At 39.5% G+C, this 22,930-nt stretch overlaps 1 protein-coding gene and 1 long non-coding RNA gene across 3 annotated transcripts in view; one reads left to right on the top strand and one right to left on the bottom strand.

Moving 5' to 3' along the window:
* Positions 1-9,721, bottom strand: part of LOC143019740 (serine protease ndl-like) — a 232,041-nt gene extending 222,320 nt beyond the window's left edge. The window contains exon 1 of the mRNA XM_076175710.1: positions 9,609-9,721. Within this exon, the coding sequence (XP_076031825.1) occupies positions 9,609-9,633 (25 nt within the window). The 5' untranslated portion in view covers positions 9,634-9,721. The remainder of the gene's footprint in view (positions 1-9,608) is intronic.
* The window catches only part of LOC143019972 (uncharacterized), a 400,229-nt gene extending 386,503 nt beyond the window's left edge, over positions 1-13,726 (top strand). Inside the window, exons 2-4 of one of the 2 annotated variants that reach the window (XR_012965873.1) lie at positions 9,583-9,762; positions 12,827-12,943; positions 13,595-13,726. This is a non-coding gene — a long non-coding RNA (uncharacterized LOC143019972). Of the gene's footprint in view, positions 1-9,582; positions 9,763-12,826; positions 12,944-13,079; positions 13,451-13,594 lie in introns of those variants that run through there. The other variant, XR_012965872.1, reaches the window with a different exon arrangement.
* Positions 13,727-22,930: the final 9,204 nt, after the last annotated feature.

The raw sequence follows: 22,930 nt of genomic DNA, 5'->3' as shown, positions 1-22,930 counted from the left end.
AGTGACCATGACTGTAGATTAGCTTAAGTTGAATAGGAAAAGTCATGTTCATTTCGTCGTGAGTCACAGTGAGCGTTGAAAATATTTTAACATGGTAAAATTTTCGACCACCATGACTGTAGATTAGCTTAAGTTGAATAGGAAAAGTCATGTTCATTTCGTCCTGAGTCACAGTGAGCGTCGAAAATAATTTTAACATGGTAAAATTTTCGACCACCATGACTGTAGATTAGCTTAAGTTGAATAGGAAAAGTCATGTTCATTTCGTCCTGAGTCATAGTCACCATGACTGTAGATTAGCTTAAGTTGAATAGGAAAAGTCATGATCATTTCGTCGCGAGTCACAGTGACCGTCGAAAATAATTTTAACATCGTAAAATTGTCGACCACCATGACTGTAGATTAGCTTAAGATTAATAGGAAAAGTCACGTTCATTTCGTCCTTAGTCACAGTGAGCGTCGAAAATAATTTTAACATGGTAAAATTTTCGACCACCATGACTGTAGATTAGCTTCAGTTGAATAGGAAAAGTAATGTTAATTTCGTCGCGATTCACAGTGAGTGTCCAAAATAATTTTAACATGGTAAAATTCTCGACCCCCATGACTGTAGATTAGCTTAAGTTGAATAGGAAAAGTCACCTTCATTTCGTCCTGAGTCAGTGAGCGTCGAAAATAATTTTAACATGGTAAAATTCTCGATCACCATGACTGTAGATTAGCTTAAGTTGAATAGGAAAAGTCATATTCATTTCGTCCTGAGTCACAGTCACCATGGTTGTAGATTAGCTTAATTTGAATAGGAAAAGTCATGTTCATTTCGTCCTGAGTCACAGTGAGCGTCGAAAATAATTTTAAGATGGTAAAATTCTCGATCACCATGACTGTAGATTAGCTTCAGTTGAATAAGAAAAGTCATGTTCATTTCGTCCTGAGTCACAGTCAACGTCGAAAATAATTTTAACATGGTAAAATTGTCGACCACCATGACTGTAGATTAGCTTAAGTTTAATAAGAAAAGTCATGTTCATTTCGTCCTGAGTCAGTGACCATGACTGTAGATTAGCTTCAGTTGAATAGGAAAAGTCACCTTCATTTCGTCGTGAGTCACAGTGAGCGTCTAAAATAAATTTAACATGGTAAAATTCTCTACCACCATAACTGTAGATCAGCTTCAGTTGAATAGGAAAAGTCATATTCATTTCGTCCTGAGTCACAGTCACCATGACTGTAGATTAGCTTAATTTGAATAGGAAAAGTCATGTTCATTTCGTCCTGAGTCACAGTGAGCGTCGAAAATAATTTTAACATGGTAAAATTCTCGATCACCATGACTGTAGATTAGCTTAAGTTGAATAGGAAAAGTCATGTTCATTTCGTCCTGAATCACAGTCAGAGTCGAAAATAATTTTAACATGGTAAAATGTTCGAACACCATGACTGTAGATTAGCTTAAGTTGAATAGGAAAAGTCATGTTCATTTCGTCCTGAGTCACAGTGACCATGACTGTAGATTAGCTTAAGTTGAATAGGTAAAGTCACGTTCATTTCGTCCTGAGTCACAGTGAGCGTCGAAAATAATTTTAACATGGTAAAATTCTCTACCACCATGACTGTAGATTAGCTTATGTGGATTGGAAAAAGTCATATTCATTTCGTCCTGAGTCACAGTCAGCGTCGAAAATAATTTTAACATGGTAAAATTTTCGACCACCATGACTGTAGATTAGCTTAAGGTTAATAGGAAAAGTCATGTTCATTTCGTCCTGAGTCACAGTCACCATGACTGTAGATTAGCTTAAGTTGAATAGGAAAAGTCATGTTCATTTCGTCGTGAGTCACAGTCAGTGTCGAAAGTAATTTTAACATGGTAAAATTTTCGACCACCATGACTGTAGATTAGCATAAGTTGAATAGGAAAAGTCATGTTCAGTTCGTCCTGAGTCACAGTCACCATGACTGTAGATTAGCTTAAGTTGAATAGGAAAAGTCATGTTCATTTCGTCCAGAGTCAGTGACTGTCGAAAATAATTTTAACATGGTAAAATTGTCGATCACCATGACTGTAGATTAGCTGAAGTTGAATAGGAAAAGTCATGTTCATTTCGTCCTGAATCACAGTGAGCATTGAAAATAATTTTAACATGGTAAAATTCTCGACCACCATGACTGTAGATTAGCTTCAGTTGAATAGAAAAAGTCATGTTCATTTCGTCGCGAGTCACAGTGAGCGTCGCAAATAATTTTAACATGGTAAAATTGTCGATCACCATGACTGTAGATTAGCTTCAGTTGAATAGGAAATGTCATGTTCATTTCGTCCTGAGTCACAGCGTCGAAAATTATTTTAACATGGTAAAATTTTCGACCACCATGACTAGATTAGCTTATTTTCAATAAGAAAAGTCATGTTCATTTCGTCCTGAGTCAGTGACCATGACTGTAGATTAGCTTCAGTTGAATAGGAAAAGTCACCTTCATTTCGTCGTGAGTCACAGTGAGCGTCTAAAATAAATTTAACATGGTAAAATTCTCTACCACCATAACTGTAGATCAGCTTCAGTTGAATAGGAAAAGTCATATTCATTTCGTCCTGAGTCACAGTCACCATGACTGTAGATTAGCTTAATTTGAATAGGAAAAGTCATGTTCATTTCGTCCTGAGTCACAGTGAGCGTCGAAAATAATTTTAACATGGTAAAATTCTCGATCACCATGACTGTAGATTAGCTTAAGTTGAATAGGAAAAGTCATGTTCATTTCGTCGTGAATCACAGTGAGCGTCGAAAATATTTTTAAAATGGTAAAATTTTCGACCACCATGACTGTAGATTAGCTTAAGTTGAACAGGAAAAGTCATGTTCATTTCGTCCTGAGTCATAGTCACCATGACTGTAGATTAGCTTAAGTTGAATAGGAAAAGTCACGTTCATTTCGTCCTGAGTCACAGTGAGCGTCGAAAATAAATTTAACATGGTAAAATTCTCTACAACCATGACTGTAGATTAGCTTCAGTTGAATAGGAAAAGTCATATTCATTTCGTCCTGAGTCACAGTGAGCGTCGGAAATAATTCTAACATGGTGAAATCATCGACCACCATGACTGTAGATTAGCTCAAGTTGAATAGGAAAAGTCATGTTCATTTCGTCCTGAGTCACAGTCACCATGACTGTAGATTAGCTTAAGTTGAATAGAAAAAGTCATGTTCATTTCGTCCTGAGTCACAGTGAGCGTCGAAAATAATTTTAACATGGTAAAATTGTCGATCACCATGACTGAAGATTAGCTTTAGTTGAATAGGAAAAGTCATGTTCATTTTGTCCTGAATCACAGTGAGCATTGAAAATAATTTTAACATGGTAAAATTCTCGACCACCATGACTGTAGATTAGCTTAAGTTGAATAGGAAAAGTCATATTCATTTCGTCATCAGTCACAGTGAGCGTCGCAAATAATTTTAACATCCCACCATTCTCGACCACCATGACTGTAGATTAGCTTCAGTTGAATAGGAAAAGTCATGTTCATTTCGTCGCGAGTCACAGTGAGCGTCGAAAATAATTTTAACATGGTAAAATTCTCGACGACCATGACTGTAGATTAGCTTAAGTTGAATAGGAAAAGTCATGTTCATTTCGGCCTGAGTCAGTCAGCGTCGAAAATAATTTTTACATGGTAAAATTCTCAACCATGACTGTAGATTAGCTTCAGTTGAATAGGAAAAGTCATAGTCACAGTGAGCGTCGCAAATAATTTTAACATGTTAAAATTATCGACCACCATGACTGTAGATTAGCTTAAGTTGAATAGGAAAGGTCATGTTCATTTCGTCCTGAGTCACAGTGAGCGTCGAAAATAATTTTAACATGGTAAAATTCTTTACCACCATGACTGTAGATTAGCTTCAGTTCAATAGGAAAAGTCATATTCATTTCGTCCTGAGTCACAGTCACCATGACTGTAGATTACCTTAAGTTGAATAGGAAAAGTCATGTTCATTTCGTCTTGAGTCACAATGAGCGTCGAAAATAATTTTAACATGGTAAAATTCTTGATCACCATGACTGTAGATTAGCTAAAGTTGAATAGGAAAAGTCATGTTCATTTCGTCCTGAGTCAGAGTGAGCGTCGGAAATAATTTTACCATGGTAAAATTCTCTACCACCAAGACTGTAGATTAGCTTAAGTTGAATAAGAAAAGTCATGTTCATTTCGTCCTGAGTCATAGTCACCATGACTGTAAATTAGCTTAAGTTGAATAGGAAAAGTCATGTTCATTTCGTCGTGAGTCACAGTGAGCGTCGAAAATAATTTTAACATGGTAAAATTTTCGACCACCATGACTGTAGATTAGCTTAAGTTGAATAGGAAGTCATGTTCATTTCGTCCCTAGTCATAGTCACCATGACTGTAGACTAGCTTAAGTTGAATAGGAAAAGTCATGTTCATTTCGTCCTGAGTCACAGTGAGCGTCGGAAAAAATTTTAACATGGTAAAATTCTCGACCACTATGAAAGTAGATGAGCTTAAGTTGAATAGGAAAAGTCATGTTCATTTCGTCGTGAGTCACAGTGAGCGTCGAAAATAATTTTAACATGGTAAAATTCTCGACCACCATGCCTCTAGATTAGCTTCAGTTGAATAGGAAAAGTCATGTTCATTTCGTCCTGAGTCACAGTGAGCGTCGAAAAAATAATTTCAACATGGTAAAATTCTCGACCACCATGACTTTAGATTAGCTTCAGTTGAATAGGAAAAGTAATGTTAATTTCATCGCGTGTCACAGTGAGCGTCGAAAATAATTTTAACATGGTAAAATTCTCGACCCCCATGACTTTAGATTAGCTTAAGTTGAATAGGAAAAGTCACCTTCATTTCGTCCTGAGTCAGTGAGCGTCGAAAATAATTTTAACATGGTAAAATTTTCGACCACCATGACTGTAGATTAGCTTACGTTGAATAGGAAAAGTCATGTTCATTTCGTCCTGAGTCATAGTCACCATGACTGTAAATTAGCTTAAGTTGAATAGGAAAAGTCATGTTCATTTCGTCCTGAGTCACAGTGAGCGTCGGAAATAATTTTAACATGGTAAAATTCTCGACCACCATGACTGTAGATTAGCTTAAGTTGAATAGGAAAAGTCATGTTCATTTCGTCGTGAGTCACAGTGACCGTCGAAAATAATTTTAACATGGTAAAATTCTCGACCACCATGACTGTAGATTAGCTTAAGTTGAATAGGAAAAGTCATGTTCATTTCGTCGTGAGTCACAGTGAGCGTCGAAAAAATAATTTCAACATGGTAAAATTCTCGACCACCATGACTTTAGATTAGCTTCAGTTGAATAGGAAAAGTAATGTTAATTTCATCGCGTGTCACAGTGAGCGTCGAAAATAATTTTAACATGGTAAATTTCTCGACCCCCATGACTGTAGATTAGCTTAAGTTGAATAGGAAAAGTCACCTTCATTTCGTCCTGAGTCAGTGAGCGTCGAAAATAATTTTAACATGGTAAAATTCTCGATCACCATGACTGTAGATTAGCTTAAGTTGAATAGGAAAAGTCATATTCATTTCGTCCTGAGTCACAGTCACCATGGTTGTAGATTAGCTTAATTTGAATAGGAAAAGTCATGTTCATTTCGTCCTGAGTCACAGTGAGCGTCGAAAATAATTCTAACACGGTAAAATTCTCGATCACTATGACTGTAGAGTAGCTTAAGTTAATAGGAAAAGACATGTTCATTTCGTCCTGAGTCAGTGACCATGACTGTAGATTAGCTTCAGTTGAATAGGAAAAGTCACGTTCATTTCGTCGTGAGTCACAGTGAGCGTCTAAAATAAATTTAACATGGTGAATAGGAAAAGTCATGTTCATTTCGTCCTGAGTCACAGTGACCATGACTGTAGATTAGCTTAAGTTGAATAGGAAAAGTCACGTTCATTTCGTCCTGAGTCACAGTGAGCGTCGAAAATAAATTTAACATGGTAAAATTCTCTACCACCATGACTGTAGATTAGCTTCAGTTGAATAGGAAAAGTCATATTCATTTCGTCCTGAGTCAGTCACCATGACTGTAGATTAGCTTAAGTTGAATAGGAAAAGTCATGTTCATTTCGTCCTGAGTCACAGTGAGCGTCGAAAATAATTTTAACATGGTAAAATTCTCGATCACCATGACTGTAGATTAGCTTAAGTTGAATAGGAAAAGTCATGTTCATTTCGTCGTGAGTCACAGTCAGCGTCGAAAATAATTTTAACATGGTAAAATTTTCGACCACCATGACTGTAGATTAGCTTAAGTTTAATAGGAAAAGTCATGTTCATTTCGTCCTGAGTCACAGTGACCATGACTGTAGATTAGCTTAAGTTGAATAGGAAAAGTCATGTTCATTTCGTCGTGAGTCACAGTGAGCGTCGAAAATATTTTAACATGGTAAAATTTTCGACCACCATGACTTTAGATTAGCTTAAGTTGAATAGGAAAAGTCATGTTCATTTCGTCCTGAGTCATAGTCACCATGACTGTAGATTAGCTTAAGTTCAATAGGAAAAGTCATGTTCATTTCGTCCTGAGTCACAGTGAGCGTCGGAAATAATTCTAACATGGTGAAATCATCGACCACCATGACTGTAGATTAGCTCAAGTTGAATAGGAAAAGTCATGTTCATTTCGTCCTGAGTCACAGTCACCATGACTGTAGATTAGCTTAAGTTGAATAGAAAAAGTCATGTTCATTTCGTCCTGAGTCACAGTGAGCGTCGAAAATAATTTTAACATGGTAAAATTCTCGACCACCATGACTGTAGATTAGCTTAAGTTGAATAGGAAAAGTCATATTCATTTCGTCATCAGTCACAGTGAGCGTCGAAAATAATTTTAACATGGTAAAATTCTCGACCACCATGACTGTAGATTAGCTTCAGTTGAATAGGAAAAGTCATGTTCATTTCGTCCTGAGTCACACTGAGCGTCGAAAATAATTTTAACATGGTAAAATTCTCTACCACCATGACTGTAGATTAGCTTAAGTTGAATAGGAAAAGTCACGTTCATTTCGTCGTGAGTCACAGTGAGCATCGAAAATATTTTTAACATGGTAAAATTCTCGACCACCATGACTGTAGATTAGCTTAAGTTGAATAGGAAAAGTCCTGTTCATTTCGTCTTGAGTCACAGAGAGCGTCGAAAATAATTTTAACATGGTAAAATTCCACTATGACTGTAGATTAGCTTAAGTTGAATAGGAAAAGTCATGTTCATTTTGTCCTGAGTCACAGTGAGCGTCGAAAATAATTTCAACATGGTAAAATTCTCGACCACCATGACTGTGGATTAGCTTAAGTTGAATAGGAAAAGTCATGTTCATTTCGTCCTGAGTCACAGTGAGCTGTTTAGACAATTTTATCATGGTAAAATTCTCGACCACCATGACTGTAGATTAGATTAAGTTGAATAGGAAAACTCATGTTCATTTCGTCGTGAGTCACAGTGAGCGTCGAAAATAATTTAAACATGGTAAAATTGTCTACCACCATGACTGTGGATTAGCTTAAGTTGAATAGGAAAAGTCATGTTCATTTTGTCCTGAGTCACAGTGAGCGTCGAAAATAGTTTTAACATGGTAAAATTCTAGACCACCATGACTGTAGATTAGCTTCAGTTGAATAGGAAATGTCATGTTCATTTTATCGTGAGTCACAGTGAGCGTCGAAAATAATTTTAACATGGTAAAATTCTGTACCACCATGACTGTAGATTAGCTTCAGTTGAATAGAAAAAGTCATATTAATTTCGTCCTGAGTCACAGTCACCAAGACTGTAGATTAGCTTAAGTTGAATAGGAAAAGTCATGTTTATTTCGTCCTGAGTCACAGTGAGCGTCGAAAATAAGTTTAACATGGTAAAATTCTCGACCAATATGACTGTAGATTACCTTAAGTTGAATAGGACAAGTCATGTTCATTTCGTTGTGAGTCACAATGACCGTCGAAAATAATTTTAACATGGTAAAATTCTCGACCACCATGACTGTAGATTAGCTTAAGTTGAATAGGAAAAGTCATGTTCATTTCGTCGTGAGTCACAGTGAGCGTCGAAAATAATTTTAACATGGTAAAATTCTCGACCACCATGACTGCAGAATAACCTACAGTCACAGTCACCATGACTGTAGGTTAGCTTAATATTTTAAATTGCTTGGCCATCAGTATTGTGATTATTTTGAAATCGTGGACCTGTCGCCTCACTTTTAACATGCATGTGTGGCCTTCAGGACTTTAGTTGAGCTTAGGTTCAAAATCATAAGTCAGGTTCATTTTGAACTGTCACAGTGACCCATTGGCGACTCAGCAGGCAAGGGAGGCGGCGGTGGCTCAACAGGCAGGGCGAGTCCTGTAGTAAGGGGTGACTCTAGGCTACAGGGTCAGGAATATGTAACATCAGGAGAGAGCCAGTTTGCTCTGTTTAGGTTGGAGCAGTTTATTAAGGACCAAGGGGGCATATATAAAACAGTGACAGGGCTTTACATCACATTTGGGGAATATCGTGTTTGGGGTATAGAAGACAGTTGGATAGGAGCCGATATAGGAAAAATCACAATTTATATTTTGAGAGGGGAGTCTACCATGATTGGCTAGAAGGCAATATACAGTCCAGGTATTTCTACTTTTGTGCGAGATATGGGTTCCTACAGGCATCACACACACCAAAAAAGTAATTTACTTCAATGTTGTTAATGAGGCTTTTAGCTTTTTCCTGAATGTTTGCCAACTGGTCTTTTTCTAGTGTTGAATCCAAGTCACCAGCATTTTTTCCATCCTATCCATTGTCAACGATCTGGTGTAATGTCCTAGGACCTAGATGAACCTGCTTCCACAGTTGCTCGTATTTTTGCAGCATTGCCTCCGATGCACCTCTGTGCGCTCTCCCTCAATCCCAGGACATGGGATATGACCAAAGTTTTTTGTCCTTTTTTGTCTAGCTCAAAATTTCCATCTTAGCCAGAGTTAGTGATTTGCACTGTATTTTCCTAGTGGGAGGGCTGCTGCTGGTTCCAAGAATATGAAGGACGTTTTGGGGCCATCTTGACGAACAAGTAAAGTGGCTGGACAGGCTGTAACTAAAAACAAGAGGGCTGTAAACATTGAACTGGGAGCAGGAGCGGCCACCTGTCAGCAGACAGTGGAACTACACATCTGCCACACTGTTTGAAATGCGGTTGGGGCAAATCGCATCTTAGCAAACAAATTGCACAATTTTAATTAATTGTAATATTTTCAATGTTGCATCCTACACACTCAATTCAGGGTTCATTTTGAACACGTCCTACCTGTTCAGCTCTCACACCTCTGTGAAATCATGTGAGCAATCTCTGCCTTCCTCACCTTCTTCACTCATTCTTTCCACGTGTCCAAACCATCCCAATACTCTTTCATCAACCCTATCTCCCAACTCTCTTTCCACCCCCGTTCTCCTCCTCACCTTATTTCTCACTCTATCCAGCCTAGAAATATAATGAAAAAAATTCAGTTCAGCTAAAGTATTGTCTATTAACTTCCTTCATTTATGTTCCAGGACCCAAGTAGTTGGATTGTGGAGACCTACCCTTGGCCCCCTGGCAGCCATGCAGGACCTCAAGCCCTCATCACACTCAGGCCAGAAGATGTTGGATATGATACTTTGGCTCCTTCTCTCCCCAATTCCAGCAGCCAGGACAAATTTAAACCTGATAGTCAAGGGGAGAATGATCCTTTGGTAAGATTACTAATATATGTACAGTGTAATAAGTGCTATTAATAATCAATCTTCATACCAAGGGCTATTTCCCCTTTTACAAGGGAGGTAGCCAGTCAAGGCATGTACCCACTTTTAAAAATTCTTTTAAATCCTTGTGGATGAAGGACTATCCCGGTCTCCCATCCACTGTCTAGGTCAGAAAATGCAGAAAAGACCATACCTCCACAAAATAATGACAATAATAATAACAACAACAGTACATACATATACCAAGGGAGGTAGCCAAAAATAACAAAGGCATAAAAACCATTCCCACCCATTCCATCCCTATCACACTCCCCTCCACCCGCTTCCCTCCCTCTTATCTTGGCACCTCCTGGATGACGGATCATCACTGTATCTTGTCCACTGCCCGGGGTCAGAAGCAGTATCGTAAGACACAGCATATCCACAGCAAGGCCGCTTCATTAAATCAGCGACCCCCCCCCCTTCTCCATCCCCTCATGCATACGGGGAGAAATCCCTTCGGGTTGCGTCAAATTTTTCTCACACATACTCCCTCTCCCCCCAACCCCTCCACCCATTCCACCTCATGGATCACATTCTCACACATACTCCCTTCCTCCCCCCCTCCACCCATTCCACCTCATGGATCCATTCACCTGTCTTCTGGTCTCTCTCGTCCTTCCTCAACAGACATTCCCCTCTTCCCCAAAGCCCCCTTTACCCCATCCATCCATATCATCCAAGGTTGCCCCCTCCTGTTCACTCCTTTCACATCCTACTAGTCTTTCTTCACTCACTCTCTCCATGTGTCCAAACCATCCCAATTCTCTTTCATCCACCCTATCTCCCATTCCACCCCCATTCTCCTCCTCATCTCCTAATTTCTCACTCTATCCAGCCTAGTAACCCCTATCGTACTTCTCAGACACCTCATCTCAAACACATTCAATCTCCTTCTCTCTTTCTCTCTTAGGTTCCATGTTTCTGCCCCATACAGTGTTGTCAGCACAATCACTACCTCATATAATCTCCTCTTATCATCATCCATTCCCCAATGTCTGTTTCTCATCACACTTTTTGATCCACCAAGGCAATTACTCGCTTCTCTCAATCTACATTCTACCTCCACTTCCACCCATCCCTTTCCTGTCATGTTTACATCCAAGTATCTAAAACTTTCCACTTCCCCAGTCTCTCCCTTAATCCTCACTTCCAGTCTGCTGCCACTTTCACCCCTTGTACATCTCATCACCTTGCTTTTACCCACATCTTCAACTTCCTTCTTGCACAGCAAGGTAAACATGAGCAGCCTGAGTCCAAGGGCGTGGCAGTGGCACCCCTCCAAATTTGGGCCTTTTCACCCAGTAATCACCTTTTGGCCTCTGGCACCCATACCGTTGGTCTGAGTGGTTTCAAATTGGACTCCACGGCAGCCCTAGCCGCCCTCGACCTGTGGTTGAGATGGCGGGTAAATCGGAGCAAGTGACCAAAATGACCCAAAATCCAAAAAATCTCAAAACCCCATGAATTTAGCCGAAAATTCGAGGGTGACCGATTTGGTCCAAACTTGCCCCACAGGGAGAGAGTCGGTCAAATTGCACAGCAAGGTAAACATGAGCAGCCTGAGTCCAAGGGCGTGGCAGTGGCACCCCTCCAAATTTCGGCCTTATCAACCAGTAATCACCTTATGGCCTCTGGCACCCATACCGTTGGCCTGAGTGGTGTCAAATTGGACTCCACGGCAGCCCTAGCCACCTTCGACCTGTGGGTGAGATGGCGGGTAAATCGGAGCAAGTGACCAAAATGACCCAAAATCCAAAAAATCTCAAAGGACCCCATGAATTTAGCCGAAAATTCGAAGGTCACCGATTTGGTCCAAACTTGCCCCACAGGGAGAGAGTCTGTCAAAGTGCACAGCAAGGTAAATATGAGCAGCCCGAGTCCAAGGGCGTGGCACTGGCACCCCTCCAAATTTGGGCCTTTTCACCCAGTAATCACCTTTTGGCCTCTGGCACCCATACCGTTGGCCTGAGTGGTGTCAAATTGGACTCCACGGCAGCCCTAGCCGCCCTCGACCTGTGGTTGAGATGGCGGGTAAATCGGAGCAAGTGACCAAAATGACCCCAAAAATAAATAAATAAATAAATAAATAAAAAATGAATTTAGCCGAAAATTTGAAGATGACCGAGTTGGTCCAAACTTGCCCCACAGGGAGAGAGTCGGTCAAAGTGCACAGCAAGGTAAACATGAGCAGCCTGAGTCCAAGGGCGTGGCAGTGGCACCCCTCCAAATTTCGGCCTTTTCACCCAGGTATCACGTTTTGGCCTCTGGCACCCATACCGTTGGCCTGAGTGGTGTCAAATTGGACTCCACGGCAGCCCTAGCCGCCCTCGACCTGTGGTTGAGATGGCGGGTAAATCGGAGCTAGTGACCAAAATGACCCAAAATCCAAAATATCTCAAAGGACCCCATGAATTTAGCCGAAAAATCGAAGGTCACCGATTTGGTCCAAACTTGCCCGACAGGTAGGTTCTCGAAGACCTTTGTCAAGGTATATTACAGTGAAATGCTAGTTTCTTGGTACAAACCCTGCATCCTACACTACTGTCTTTGGAATTCACAGATATTCTTGTTACGGGGAAAGAAAGTCATAGGTGAGATGAAGGGATGACCCATCATCCAGTAGGATACAAGAAAAGAGGGAAGGAGGGAGGGGAGTGGATGGGAATGGAGTATGTGGGGATGGAATGGGCGGGAGTGGAATTATGCCTATTGACTTTGGCCACCTCCCTTGTAAAGGGAAGAAAATCTTAGTATATGTATGTATGCAATCACAGAACAGTTATGTTCCTTATGGCTGACTACCATTGCTGAGGTTTTTATTTGTTTGATTCTTAACTTCTCTCTCTCTGTATCTCACCATCTAGCCGCATTATGGGTTAAGTAGTTTCCTTTAGGCATATTTTTTCATTATATTCACAGCTCTTCCTCCTTGATACTGAAAGATACAAAGACGGGTCACCATGAGCATAGCTCCCTTCCTGTATAATACAACTAGGTAAATATCTCCACAAAGGAACCTGACGGTCGCTGGCAACTGGTAGGCGTCACGAGCAATGGCTACGGGTGTGGATGCCCACACCGCCCAGGGGTCTACACCAAAGTCGTCAAGTACCTCTCCTGGATTGACCAGGTATGTCACAAGTGCTTCAACATAGGCAGACTACCCAAAGTCTAAGTGTTAAAAGTCTCTTCACTTGCAGGGAGTTAATGATTATGAGTGATGTGAGATCAATCATAGTCTTGATAATGATGGGGTTTTTTCACAGTAAGAAACTGTAAATGAAGCTGCGGGGGTAAACCAGCTGTGGTTGTCAGGATCTGATGTGGAAGTGCTGTGTTTTCCTGCATTATTCCAAGTCTCTAACCCAGTGTCATAGACATAATCACTCCTCCATAAAAGCTCCTCATTGTATCCATTCTCAGATAACTATTTCTCATGACATTTTTAATTTCCTCATGATATTTACTTGCTTCCTTCACAACTTACCTTCACCCAAACTCCTCCACTCCCCACATACTGTCCCCTTTTCCTTTATGCAGCAGAACTGTATATGCACTCCTCCAGTCCCTTGGCACATTCCCCTTCCTTGGTCACACATTGAATAACCTCACTAGCCAATCCACTATAACCATTCCTCCCTTAGTCAGAACACTCTTCAACCTGAAGATGACCATGTCAGATTTTTCTTTGGCTTAACCTAGATAGTTTTATTCCTCTGTCAGCTGAAGGGATTGATGACGGTTTAATTAACCTTAAGGAAAACATTCTTCCATTTTCCAGGTTATGGAGCTGACGCAGAGTGAGCTGAGTCGTCCCGTGAATGCAACGTGTCAGGGCCACCGGTGTCCCATGGGGGAATGCCTGTCCTCTGCCAACATCTGCAACGGGTTCGTTGAGTGTTCCGATGGCTCAGACGAGTGGAATTGTGACCACTGAAGACTGATTGGCAGGTGAAGACCACACATGGACGCGAGCGTGGCGTATAGGGATCCCAAACAGTGAGCCCAACCACATTAGGGCCAATGCACACTACATGGTTCATTTTCATACGGTTACATTTCGTTTGTGTTCCATCAAAATGTCACTGTGTTCACACCAGACGTGATGCGGTCAGTCAGTGTGCTGCTGTTGCTCTGGTACGGCACCAAGAAAAGGTTGTGCAAAGGAACTTGCTGCAATTGCTCTTCTTTTAGATGAAGATGAGGTGCACAATTGCCAAAGGAAAAGAAAGTCATAGGGTGAATTTTGGACTTGACAAGCTCCTCATAGCCAGTGACCTGTTCTACCATATTGACTTTCCGTTGCTCATGACTATTTCTTCAATGTGCAAGTACAGTGGTACCTTGAGATACGAATTTAATTCGTTCTGTAACCATCGTCGTATGTCAAAAAAGTCGTATCTCAAAGCGAATTTTCCCATTTAAAATAATATAATATGTATTAATGCGTTCCAACGATATGAAACCACTCCAAAATACAGTTAAATTACATATAATATAACAATTTGTATACAAATAAACTAGTAATAACACACATAATGATAAAATAACATATTGATGTATGATAAATGTCAATAAAATAAATAAAAAAGAAAGGAGTTTTACTGTACTGTACTTACCATAGTGACAGGTGAGGTGCGGCCTGGAGGAGGAGGAGGAGGAGGGAGGGGTGGCAGGGAATGATTTTCTCTTTTTATTTACGTACACTTAATAACTAAACAAACACTTAATAAATAAACAAACACAAATGAAAACATTGCTAAACTAATTCTAAACTAATTTATATACATATATATATATATATATATATATATATATATATATATATATATATATATTTTTTTTTTTTTTAGTTTTTTTTTCAATTTTGTAATCATCACTTAGGCTAAGCATCACTTTCATCACTTTCATGTCGTGCCTTTTTGACCTCACTTTCCTGACTTTCATCACTTTCAGGTCTGGCCCTTTTGGTCTGACTTTCTGAGACCTTCACAAAGAAACGATCAAGAGAGGTTTGTTTCAGCCTCCTATTTAAAATGTTACGAAAGAATGCGAGACACGTATCATTAAATAAGGCACTCGCTCTCCCTGTACACAATTTCTCGGGGTGTCTTTTTTCTACGAAATCAGACACTTCCTGCCACTTCCCAAGGATATCACGAATTTCACGTGAAGTTAGTTCCTCCACCGGCTCGACCTCCTCCTCACTGCTGAGTTCCTACATTACCTCCGAGTGGGAAATCGTATGCAACTCCTTCAGCTCCTCCGTCGTGAGTTCTTCAGCGTGCTCCTCAACGAGTTCAGCAACATCTGCATCGTCTACCTCTAAGCCCATGGAGCGACCGATAGACACTATCTCCTCCTCAACAGATTGCAGTGGTTTGAATCCCTCGAAGTTTCGCTCTAGCACTGCATCTGGCCATAGTTTGCGCCAAGCCGAGTTCAATGTTCTTTTAGTAACACCTTGCCATGCAATATCGATAATCTTAAGACAGATCACAATGTTGTAATGTTCTTTCCAAAACGCCCTCAATGTTAGGTTAGTGTTTTCAGTCACTTCGAAGCAACGCTTGAAAAGATGCTTTGTGAAAAGTTTCTTAAAATTAGAGATAACCTGTTGGTCCATCGGCTGGAGGATAGACGTAGTATTGGCTGGCAGATACACAACTTTAATGAATTTGAATTCATCTAAAAGGTCATCCTCAAGGCCAGGAGGGTGAGCGGGAGGATTATCCAATAGGACACACTTAAGTGGTAGACCATTATCGGTTAAGTATTCCTTCACTGAAGGACCGAAAACTATATTCATCCATTCAATAAAAAACTGACGAGTCACCCATGCTTTGCTATTTGCACGCCACAGAACTTGTAGTTTTTCTTTGATCACTTTATTAGCTTTGAAGGCCCTTGGGTTTTCTGAATGGTAGACTAGCAACGGTTTCACTTTGAAGTCGCCGCTAGCGTTAGAGCAAAGGGCAAGCGTGAGCCTATCTTTCATAGGCTTGTGTCCGGGCAGTTTCTTTTCTTCTGCCGTGATAAATGTACGCTTAGGCATTTTTTTTCCAAAATAACCCAGTCTCGTCACAATTAAACACTTGATGCGGTAGGTATCCTTCGTCACTAACAAGCTTTTCAAACACCTTCACAAAGTTTTCAGCCGCCTTAATATCGGCACTAGAGGCTTCGCCATGACGAATTACTGAATGAATGCCAGTTCTTTTCTTAAAATTGTCAAACCAGCCACGACTGGCTTTGAACTCCTCACAACCTTGCGACGATTCTCCCTCGGTCTCGGCTGCATCACGCTTAAGGTCATTGAAAATGGTGCCTTCTCACAAATAATACTTTCAGAAACAGAGTCACCAGGAAATTCCTTTTCCTTAATCCATAATAAAAGTAACCGTTCCATTTCATCATGCACATCAGTTCGTAGCTTCGAAATAATGGTGACGCCTTTGGAAGGCTGCAGCTTCTTTATGGCATCCTTTTGCTTGATGATCGTGGATATTGTAGAAGGATTGCAGCCATATTCATTTGCCAAGTCGATGATACGAACACCACGCTCATGCTTCGCTATAATTTCATGCTTATCTTCCATCGATATCATTTTCTTAGGCTTTTTCTTTTCACCACCTTTGTCTTTAGCCTTGGGACCCATGGTTGATAACAAAATAAGGGCATATAATTCAAAATAAAACAAAACACAGGCACAAAACACAACGAATAAGCAAGCATGTGTGAACGAAGCGGCGGCGACAACCAAACTGGCTGGCTGAGTGAACGCACTGCTCCCTAGCGGCGCTCACGACAATCATCGATTCGTATCTCAAATTTTTCGTCGTATGTCAGAACAAAATTGTTAGAAATTTTCATGTCGTATCTCAAAACATTCGTATGTCAGGCCAGTCGTATCTCAAGGTTTTAGTGTACAGAAGTTTTCAGACTGAGGGTAAGTCACAGCCTTCCCCCTGTTACCACCAAGTGACTGATACATAACGATGCTCACACTTATGGCTAGGATGCAGAACATTTCCATTATGTATACATTTCATCCTTTGGAATTTCTTCCAAACATATCCAGTATGTACAAATGAAGGCTGTACAAAAGATGAACAATAGACAGAACATATAATGCAAACAGCCTAATTGACTTAAATGCAAAAAATGTATGAAAGCCAAACAAAGATGAATCATATAATGTGAATCGGCCCTTATATGGTGCACGCAGAGCATATTGCAGCAAGTGGGCGGGCTCTATAGACTTGGGGTTATAAAAAGACACTTACGGGTCTGGTAGAGACAATAGATATACTTATAAGGTGGATGAATTACAAAAGTATCTACAGTTTTCTCTCGAATGAGAGATCATTTTTTTTAGGCATTATGAAAACATTGGAACTGCCTCGTCACACAACATCAAGGATACCCATAACTTAACGATTGATTAGTGTGATTGATATACATTATCAGAAAGTTTGACAGTTTGGACAATGATTGTTCACTGTCTCTAAAACCATGGTCTAAGACAACACAGGTGCTTATGTGTGGTTTGAAAAAACTTCCCAATGGAACAGTAGACAGACAAGAAAAATGCTCTAGAGGTTGTACCTCTCATTAATGGTTGTGTTTTTCAGTGGAAAGTTTCACTTCTGTGTCTATTTGTAAAGACAGTTTTTGTGCTCGTGCATGTCCGTGCAACAGAGGAAGGTGTCCGGACTGACGTAACAGTGCAGAAATACAGAAACATAGCTGCACATACAGTATGCATATACAGCGTATACATTATGAAAATGTGTGTCTGTGCATGCATGTAAATACCAGTAACATGTTTGCGTGTCTGTGTGTATGCCTCTTGTGTGCATATGTGTATGCATATGTATACATATCTGTAAATATATATATGTATGTGTGAGGGTAAGCATGTTTGCATAAACTATACATAATTATTACATGTACATATCACAGAAGTTAAAATGTCCTTGTTTAACTACACGTTACTGTAGCTTACAACACATACTCGTACGATTTATGTGTCTGCCATCCATGTTTAAAACTCGTTACTTTACCTCCCTCCATCTGGGGGGGGGGGACCTCACAGGCTGACATTCAGTCTCTGAACAAAGCCTAAGCTCTCTAGTAACTTTTAGTGTCATCCCCCACTTCACACAGGGAGAGCTGATAATAGGCAATTACTACTACCCTCCTCCTCCACTTCATTTCCTCCTCTTTCTCTTATTCCCTAGCAACAGAAACAGACCCACCCATGGATGCAGAAGCACGGACACCGGCCAGAATATCTTTCTGGAGGGACCTACAGGAGGGCCTGGGGGTCATTACTGTGGTGCTACAGGTTTCTGATCATTATATTGAGACAAGAAGCAATATTATTGAGTTTAGGAAAGGATGCTTTCGGTTTGAATGAAATCTTGTTTAAGAATATAGTTTGGCACATACAGCAACAAAAAGTGTAAAGGTTGCTACAATACTGAGACCATATGCTGGAAAATGTTAAGTGCACACAATGCGTATGAATGTATGACTTTTGTACAGAAGGTATTAATGTATGATGAGATTTTTGTGTTGCTCTTGTTCACCATGGGTTTCATGGACTGCATGTGTAGCCAGCTCATGCCATGGTTCACATTGAACAGATAATGTTCCTCGTGATTTATCTGATATATTATGCATGTGATGCCTTGTGTCTCCCCCAGGTTGTATGATATATCATGTGAGTCAAGCAAGGTATCTCTCGTTGTGCATGAAAGTGTTTAGGAAAAAAATGTATGAGAAAGTACATGACGGATGTGAATAGCCAGGTGAAGCAAAGTGTGATTTTAGGTCCTAAGGACATTTCAGAGCTCACCTAGAAACGCATGGTTTGAGTGGGGATGGATACATTTTTTGCATGTTGGAATTTGATGGTGCACATCTGCATATGTGACACATGACCTTATCACATGCAAAGTGTGTTGTGGGATGAGTTAATTGGTGCAGGTTGGATACATTTATTGCATGTTGGAATTTGATGGTGTACATGTGACAAATGACCTTATCACATGCAATGTGTGTTGTGGGATGAGTTGATTGGTGCAGGACATTTTGCCGATTATGTGCACAGATATACCATATCGTGCAATGCAAAACTGCACGTGAATAGAACCATGTGATCCAATGTATAAAAAAGTGCAGGTCTTCATGTATTGTATTGCTTGGGGTAACTGTACTAGTACTCTTGGAATGTGTGAGTTGTACACACACACACTGGGTACTGTGTTGCCCCTGGGAAGTGTCATTGATCAAGGAACTTACACTTGATTCTTTGATCATTGGTTGGAGTTATGCTCAAAATGTGTAGAAATCTTGTTATCTATTTATTTATTATACTGCACTGAATTTAGGTTACCCTTGTTAAAGAGAAGCAAATCAACTGCCAATGTTAATTGTACATGCAAGTAGGTATGTTTGCAGATTTATCTACTTGAAAACATACACATACATACACACACAGGAGGGCTTTAAGAGGTCATGGAAGTAAATTAAGAAAGACCACATCTCGAGAGGATGTGAAGAAATACAGTTTTCCATATAAATGTGTAAATATGTGGAATAGGTTAGGTGATATAGCCCAAGCTCAAACAATACACGAGTTTAGATCTAAATATGATAATTGGAAATCAAAGATATAGATTAAGTCGGAACCGTACATGAATTTGAGTCAAGGTATGTTGGAACCCAATGAGCATTGCTCCTTTCCTGTACACTACAATTAAATACACATACACACACACACACACACACACTTTCAACGAACGGACGGCTTGACGAACGCTCTGAAGAAAAGTGAAGATTGTGGATACCAACGCAAAGAGAAGTGCCTTTTTGTATTTGCAGGGGGGGGGAATTGCTCGTGAGGTAGAGGGAAAGTAAGGAAAGAGGAGAGGGGGAGGGATTACTGGGGAAATGGAAGGTAATGAGGAGGTGGAGGAAATGGCCCTGACGGGCCGCCGGGTAGACAAAAGACCCCAAGACGAGTTGGATGATGACATGTCTAATAGGAATGTGAAGATTAGAGGTATAGATAGGAGCAATATAGCAGAAAGTGATGAGAATATTTTCAAGGGATTTAAAGAGAGTGGGGGGGACTCAAACCCCCCCCGACTGACAAGACTAGAGATGAAGGTTGATAAGGTGATCGAAGACTTGGAGAGTAGGTTAGGTCATATGAACACCATTTTAAAAAGGGTTGAAAGATTGGAAGAACTGGAAAAGGCGAATAAAAACTTAACTGATGAAATAGAAGAACTAAAAAGACAGTTAAGAGAGGTAAAGGGGGAGAATGAGGAATTGAAGAAGAATAGTAAAGAAAACAGAGAAACAATAGCTAAAGAAAGTAAAAATTGGAAGCAAACCCAAGAAGGAAATAAGATTTCATTCACTGACATAGTCAAACAGCAATTGAAAGAACATACTGAAGACTCAGTTATTAAAGTGATGAGACAAAAGGAGAATATAGTAAGGGATTTAGCAGACAAGAAGAAATGTATAATTATATTAGGAATGGAAGAGAAACACAACACAGATAGAACCACAAGAATCAAAGAGGAAAATGAAAAAGTAAGCCAATTACTAGAATCAGTTCAGGAAGATGAACCAGGAATTATGAAACAAATCGAAGAGAAATTTAGACTCGGAAAGTATAGCACAGACAAGACCAGACCAATTAAGATTAAATTCAAGTCACAAACAACGGCAGAGAATATCTTATCCAAAACAGGGAAACTAGCAACAAGTGAACAACACAAAAAGATATGGATAAAAAGAGAAATGAATAAAGAGGAAAGAGAGGAAGAAAAGCAGAAAAGACTGGAAGCTAAGACAAAAAACGAGAACAGAACGGAGTCAGAGAAAGAGAGATTCTATTGGAGAGTAGTGAACATGAAACTAAGGAAGTTCGACATACAAAAGAAAAACATAAGGGAAACAGAGAACACAATGGAAGTGGCAGAAAACTAAGAGTGTCTTACACAAATATAGATGGATTAATAACAGGATTGAATGAGCTGAATGATTATTTGAAAGAAAAAGAACCGGACATAATGGGAATTGTAGAAACAAAATTAAAAGGCCCACTACCACCCAACAGTGTAGGACATGATGCATACAATTATTGGATTAGAAACAGAGAGAAAAAGCAAGGGGGTGGAGTTATGTTCCTGACTAAGAAGGATATAAACGTGAAAGGTGTCATATATGGAAAGAATACAGTAGAGATGATTATGATAGAAGTGGAAGACAGAGATAAGAAGAGCAGAAAATTTATGATCAATTATGTGCCTCCGAAAACAGCCTCATGGGAGGAGAGTGAACATAAAAGTATGTTAGAGGACACAAAGATAGCATTAACTAAAATAATGGAAGACGGAGGAAGAATAGTTATGATGGGCGACTTTAATTGCAAAGAAATCTGCTGGGAAGAAATGACAGCAAAGAGTGGTGATGACTCATGGGGAAATGCTCTACTTGAGATGATTACTGACCATTCAATGACACAATGGATACAAGAGAACACTAGGTATAGAAATGAAGAAGAACCATCGAGGCTAGACTTAATAATTACATCTGAACCTAGAATAGTGGACAAGATTGAATATAAAACACCAATAGGTAAAAGTGACCACATATTGATTGAACTGGAACTTAATGAAGAAAAATATATGAAAAGAAATGAACAATATAGAAAAGGAAGAATGATGTATGAAAAAACAAACTTTGATAAAATAAGAGAATTCTTCCAACAAGAAAACTGGGAAGAAATATACAAAGAAGAAACATCAGTGGAAGAGAAATGGAATATTTTGACAAAAATTTACAAAAAAGGAGTGGAAAAGTATGTCCCAAGACAAAAACAAGAAAAAGAATATGTAAAATGCTGGTACAACAAAAGTTGTAGGGAGTTAAAAGACAAAAGAGACAAAGCCTGGACCAGATGGAAAAAAGACAGAAGACCTGAAAAATGGAAAATATATACTGGTTATAGAAATGAATATGTACAAAAGTGCAGAGAGAAAAAAAGAAAATATGAAAAAGATGTTATAGAAAAGTGTAAAGATCAACCAAAACTATTCTACAGATTTGTAAACAATAAACTGAAAAACAAACAAGACTTGGAGAAATTGAGACAAGGAGGAGTTGAATACACTGAGGAAATGGAAATGGCAGAAATTATGAACAAACATTTTAAATCAGTGTTTACAAGGGAAAATATACAACCTGAAGAGATTGAGTGGAAAGAAAAAGTCCCCCCTATGGAAGAAATAGAAGTAACAAAGAATGAAATATTGACACACTTGGGTAATTTTGATGTCAGAAAATCGCATGGGCCAGATGAAATAGCAAACTGGATTCTGAAAGAATGCAGGAATGAACTGGCAGACAAAATACATAGCATAATAAGCAGTTCCTTAAAAGAAGGAAAAGTTCCAGAAGATTGGAAAAAAGCAAATATAGTACCTATATATAAAGGAGGAAATAAAGAAGAACCTACCAATTATAGACCAGTCTCTCTAACAAGTACAATAGCAAAAATTTGTGAAAGAATTATCAAAAGTAGATGGGTAAAATACTTGGAAAAAAACAACGTACTAAATCCAAGGCAATTTGGATTCAGACAAGGTCGGTCATGCGTCACCAATTTAATATGTTTCTATTCAAGGCTAATAGATATAATACAAGAAAGAGATGGATGGGCTGATTGTGCATTTCTAGACCTAAAAAAAGCTTTTGACAAAGTACCACATAAGAAGTTGCTTAAGAAATTAGAATATGAAGGAGGAATACAAGGTAAATTGCTAAATTGGATGGAAGACTTTTTGCAAGAAAGAAAAATGAGAGTAGTGATAAGAGATCAGCACTCAAAATGGAATGAAGTAATAAGCGGTGTCCCGCAGGGAACAGTTCTGGCCCCAATAATGTTTGTTATATATATTAATGATATGGATGAAGGAATTGAAAGCTATATGAGCTTCTTTGCAGATGATGCAAAACTACTGAAAAGAGTGAAAACTGAAGAAGATTGTGAATCACTACAGAGGGATCTAAATAAAGTACAAGAATGGAG

Source organism: Oratosquilla oratoria, chromosome 38 (assembly GCF_046742065.1).
Source record: "Oratosquilla oratoria isolate Oo_2021 chromosome 38, ASM4674206v1, whole genome shotgun sequence".
In the NCBI taxonomy this organism is placed as follows: domain Eukaryota; kingdom Metazoa; phylum Arthropoda; class Malacostraca; order Stomatopoda; family Squillidae; genus Oratosquilla; species Oratosquilla oratoria.
This window is presented reverse-complemented; position numbering and strand designations above follow the sequence as displayed.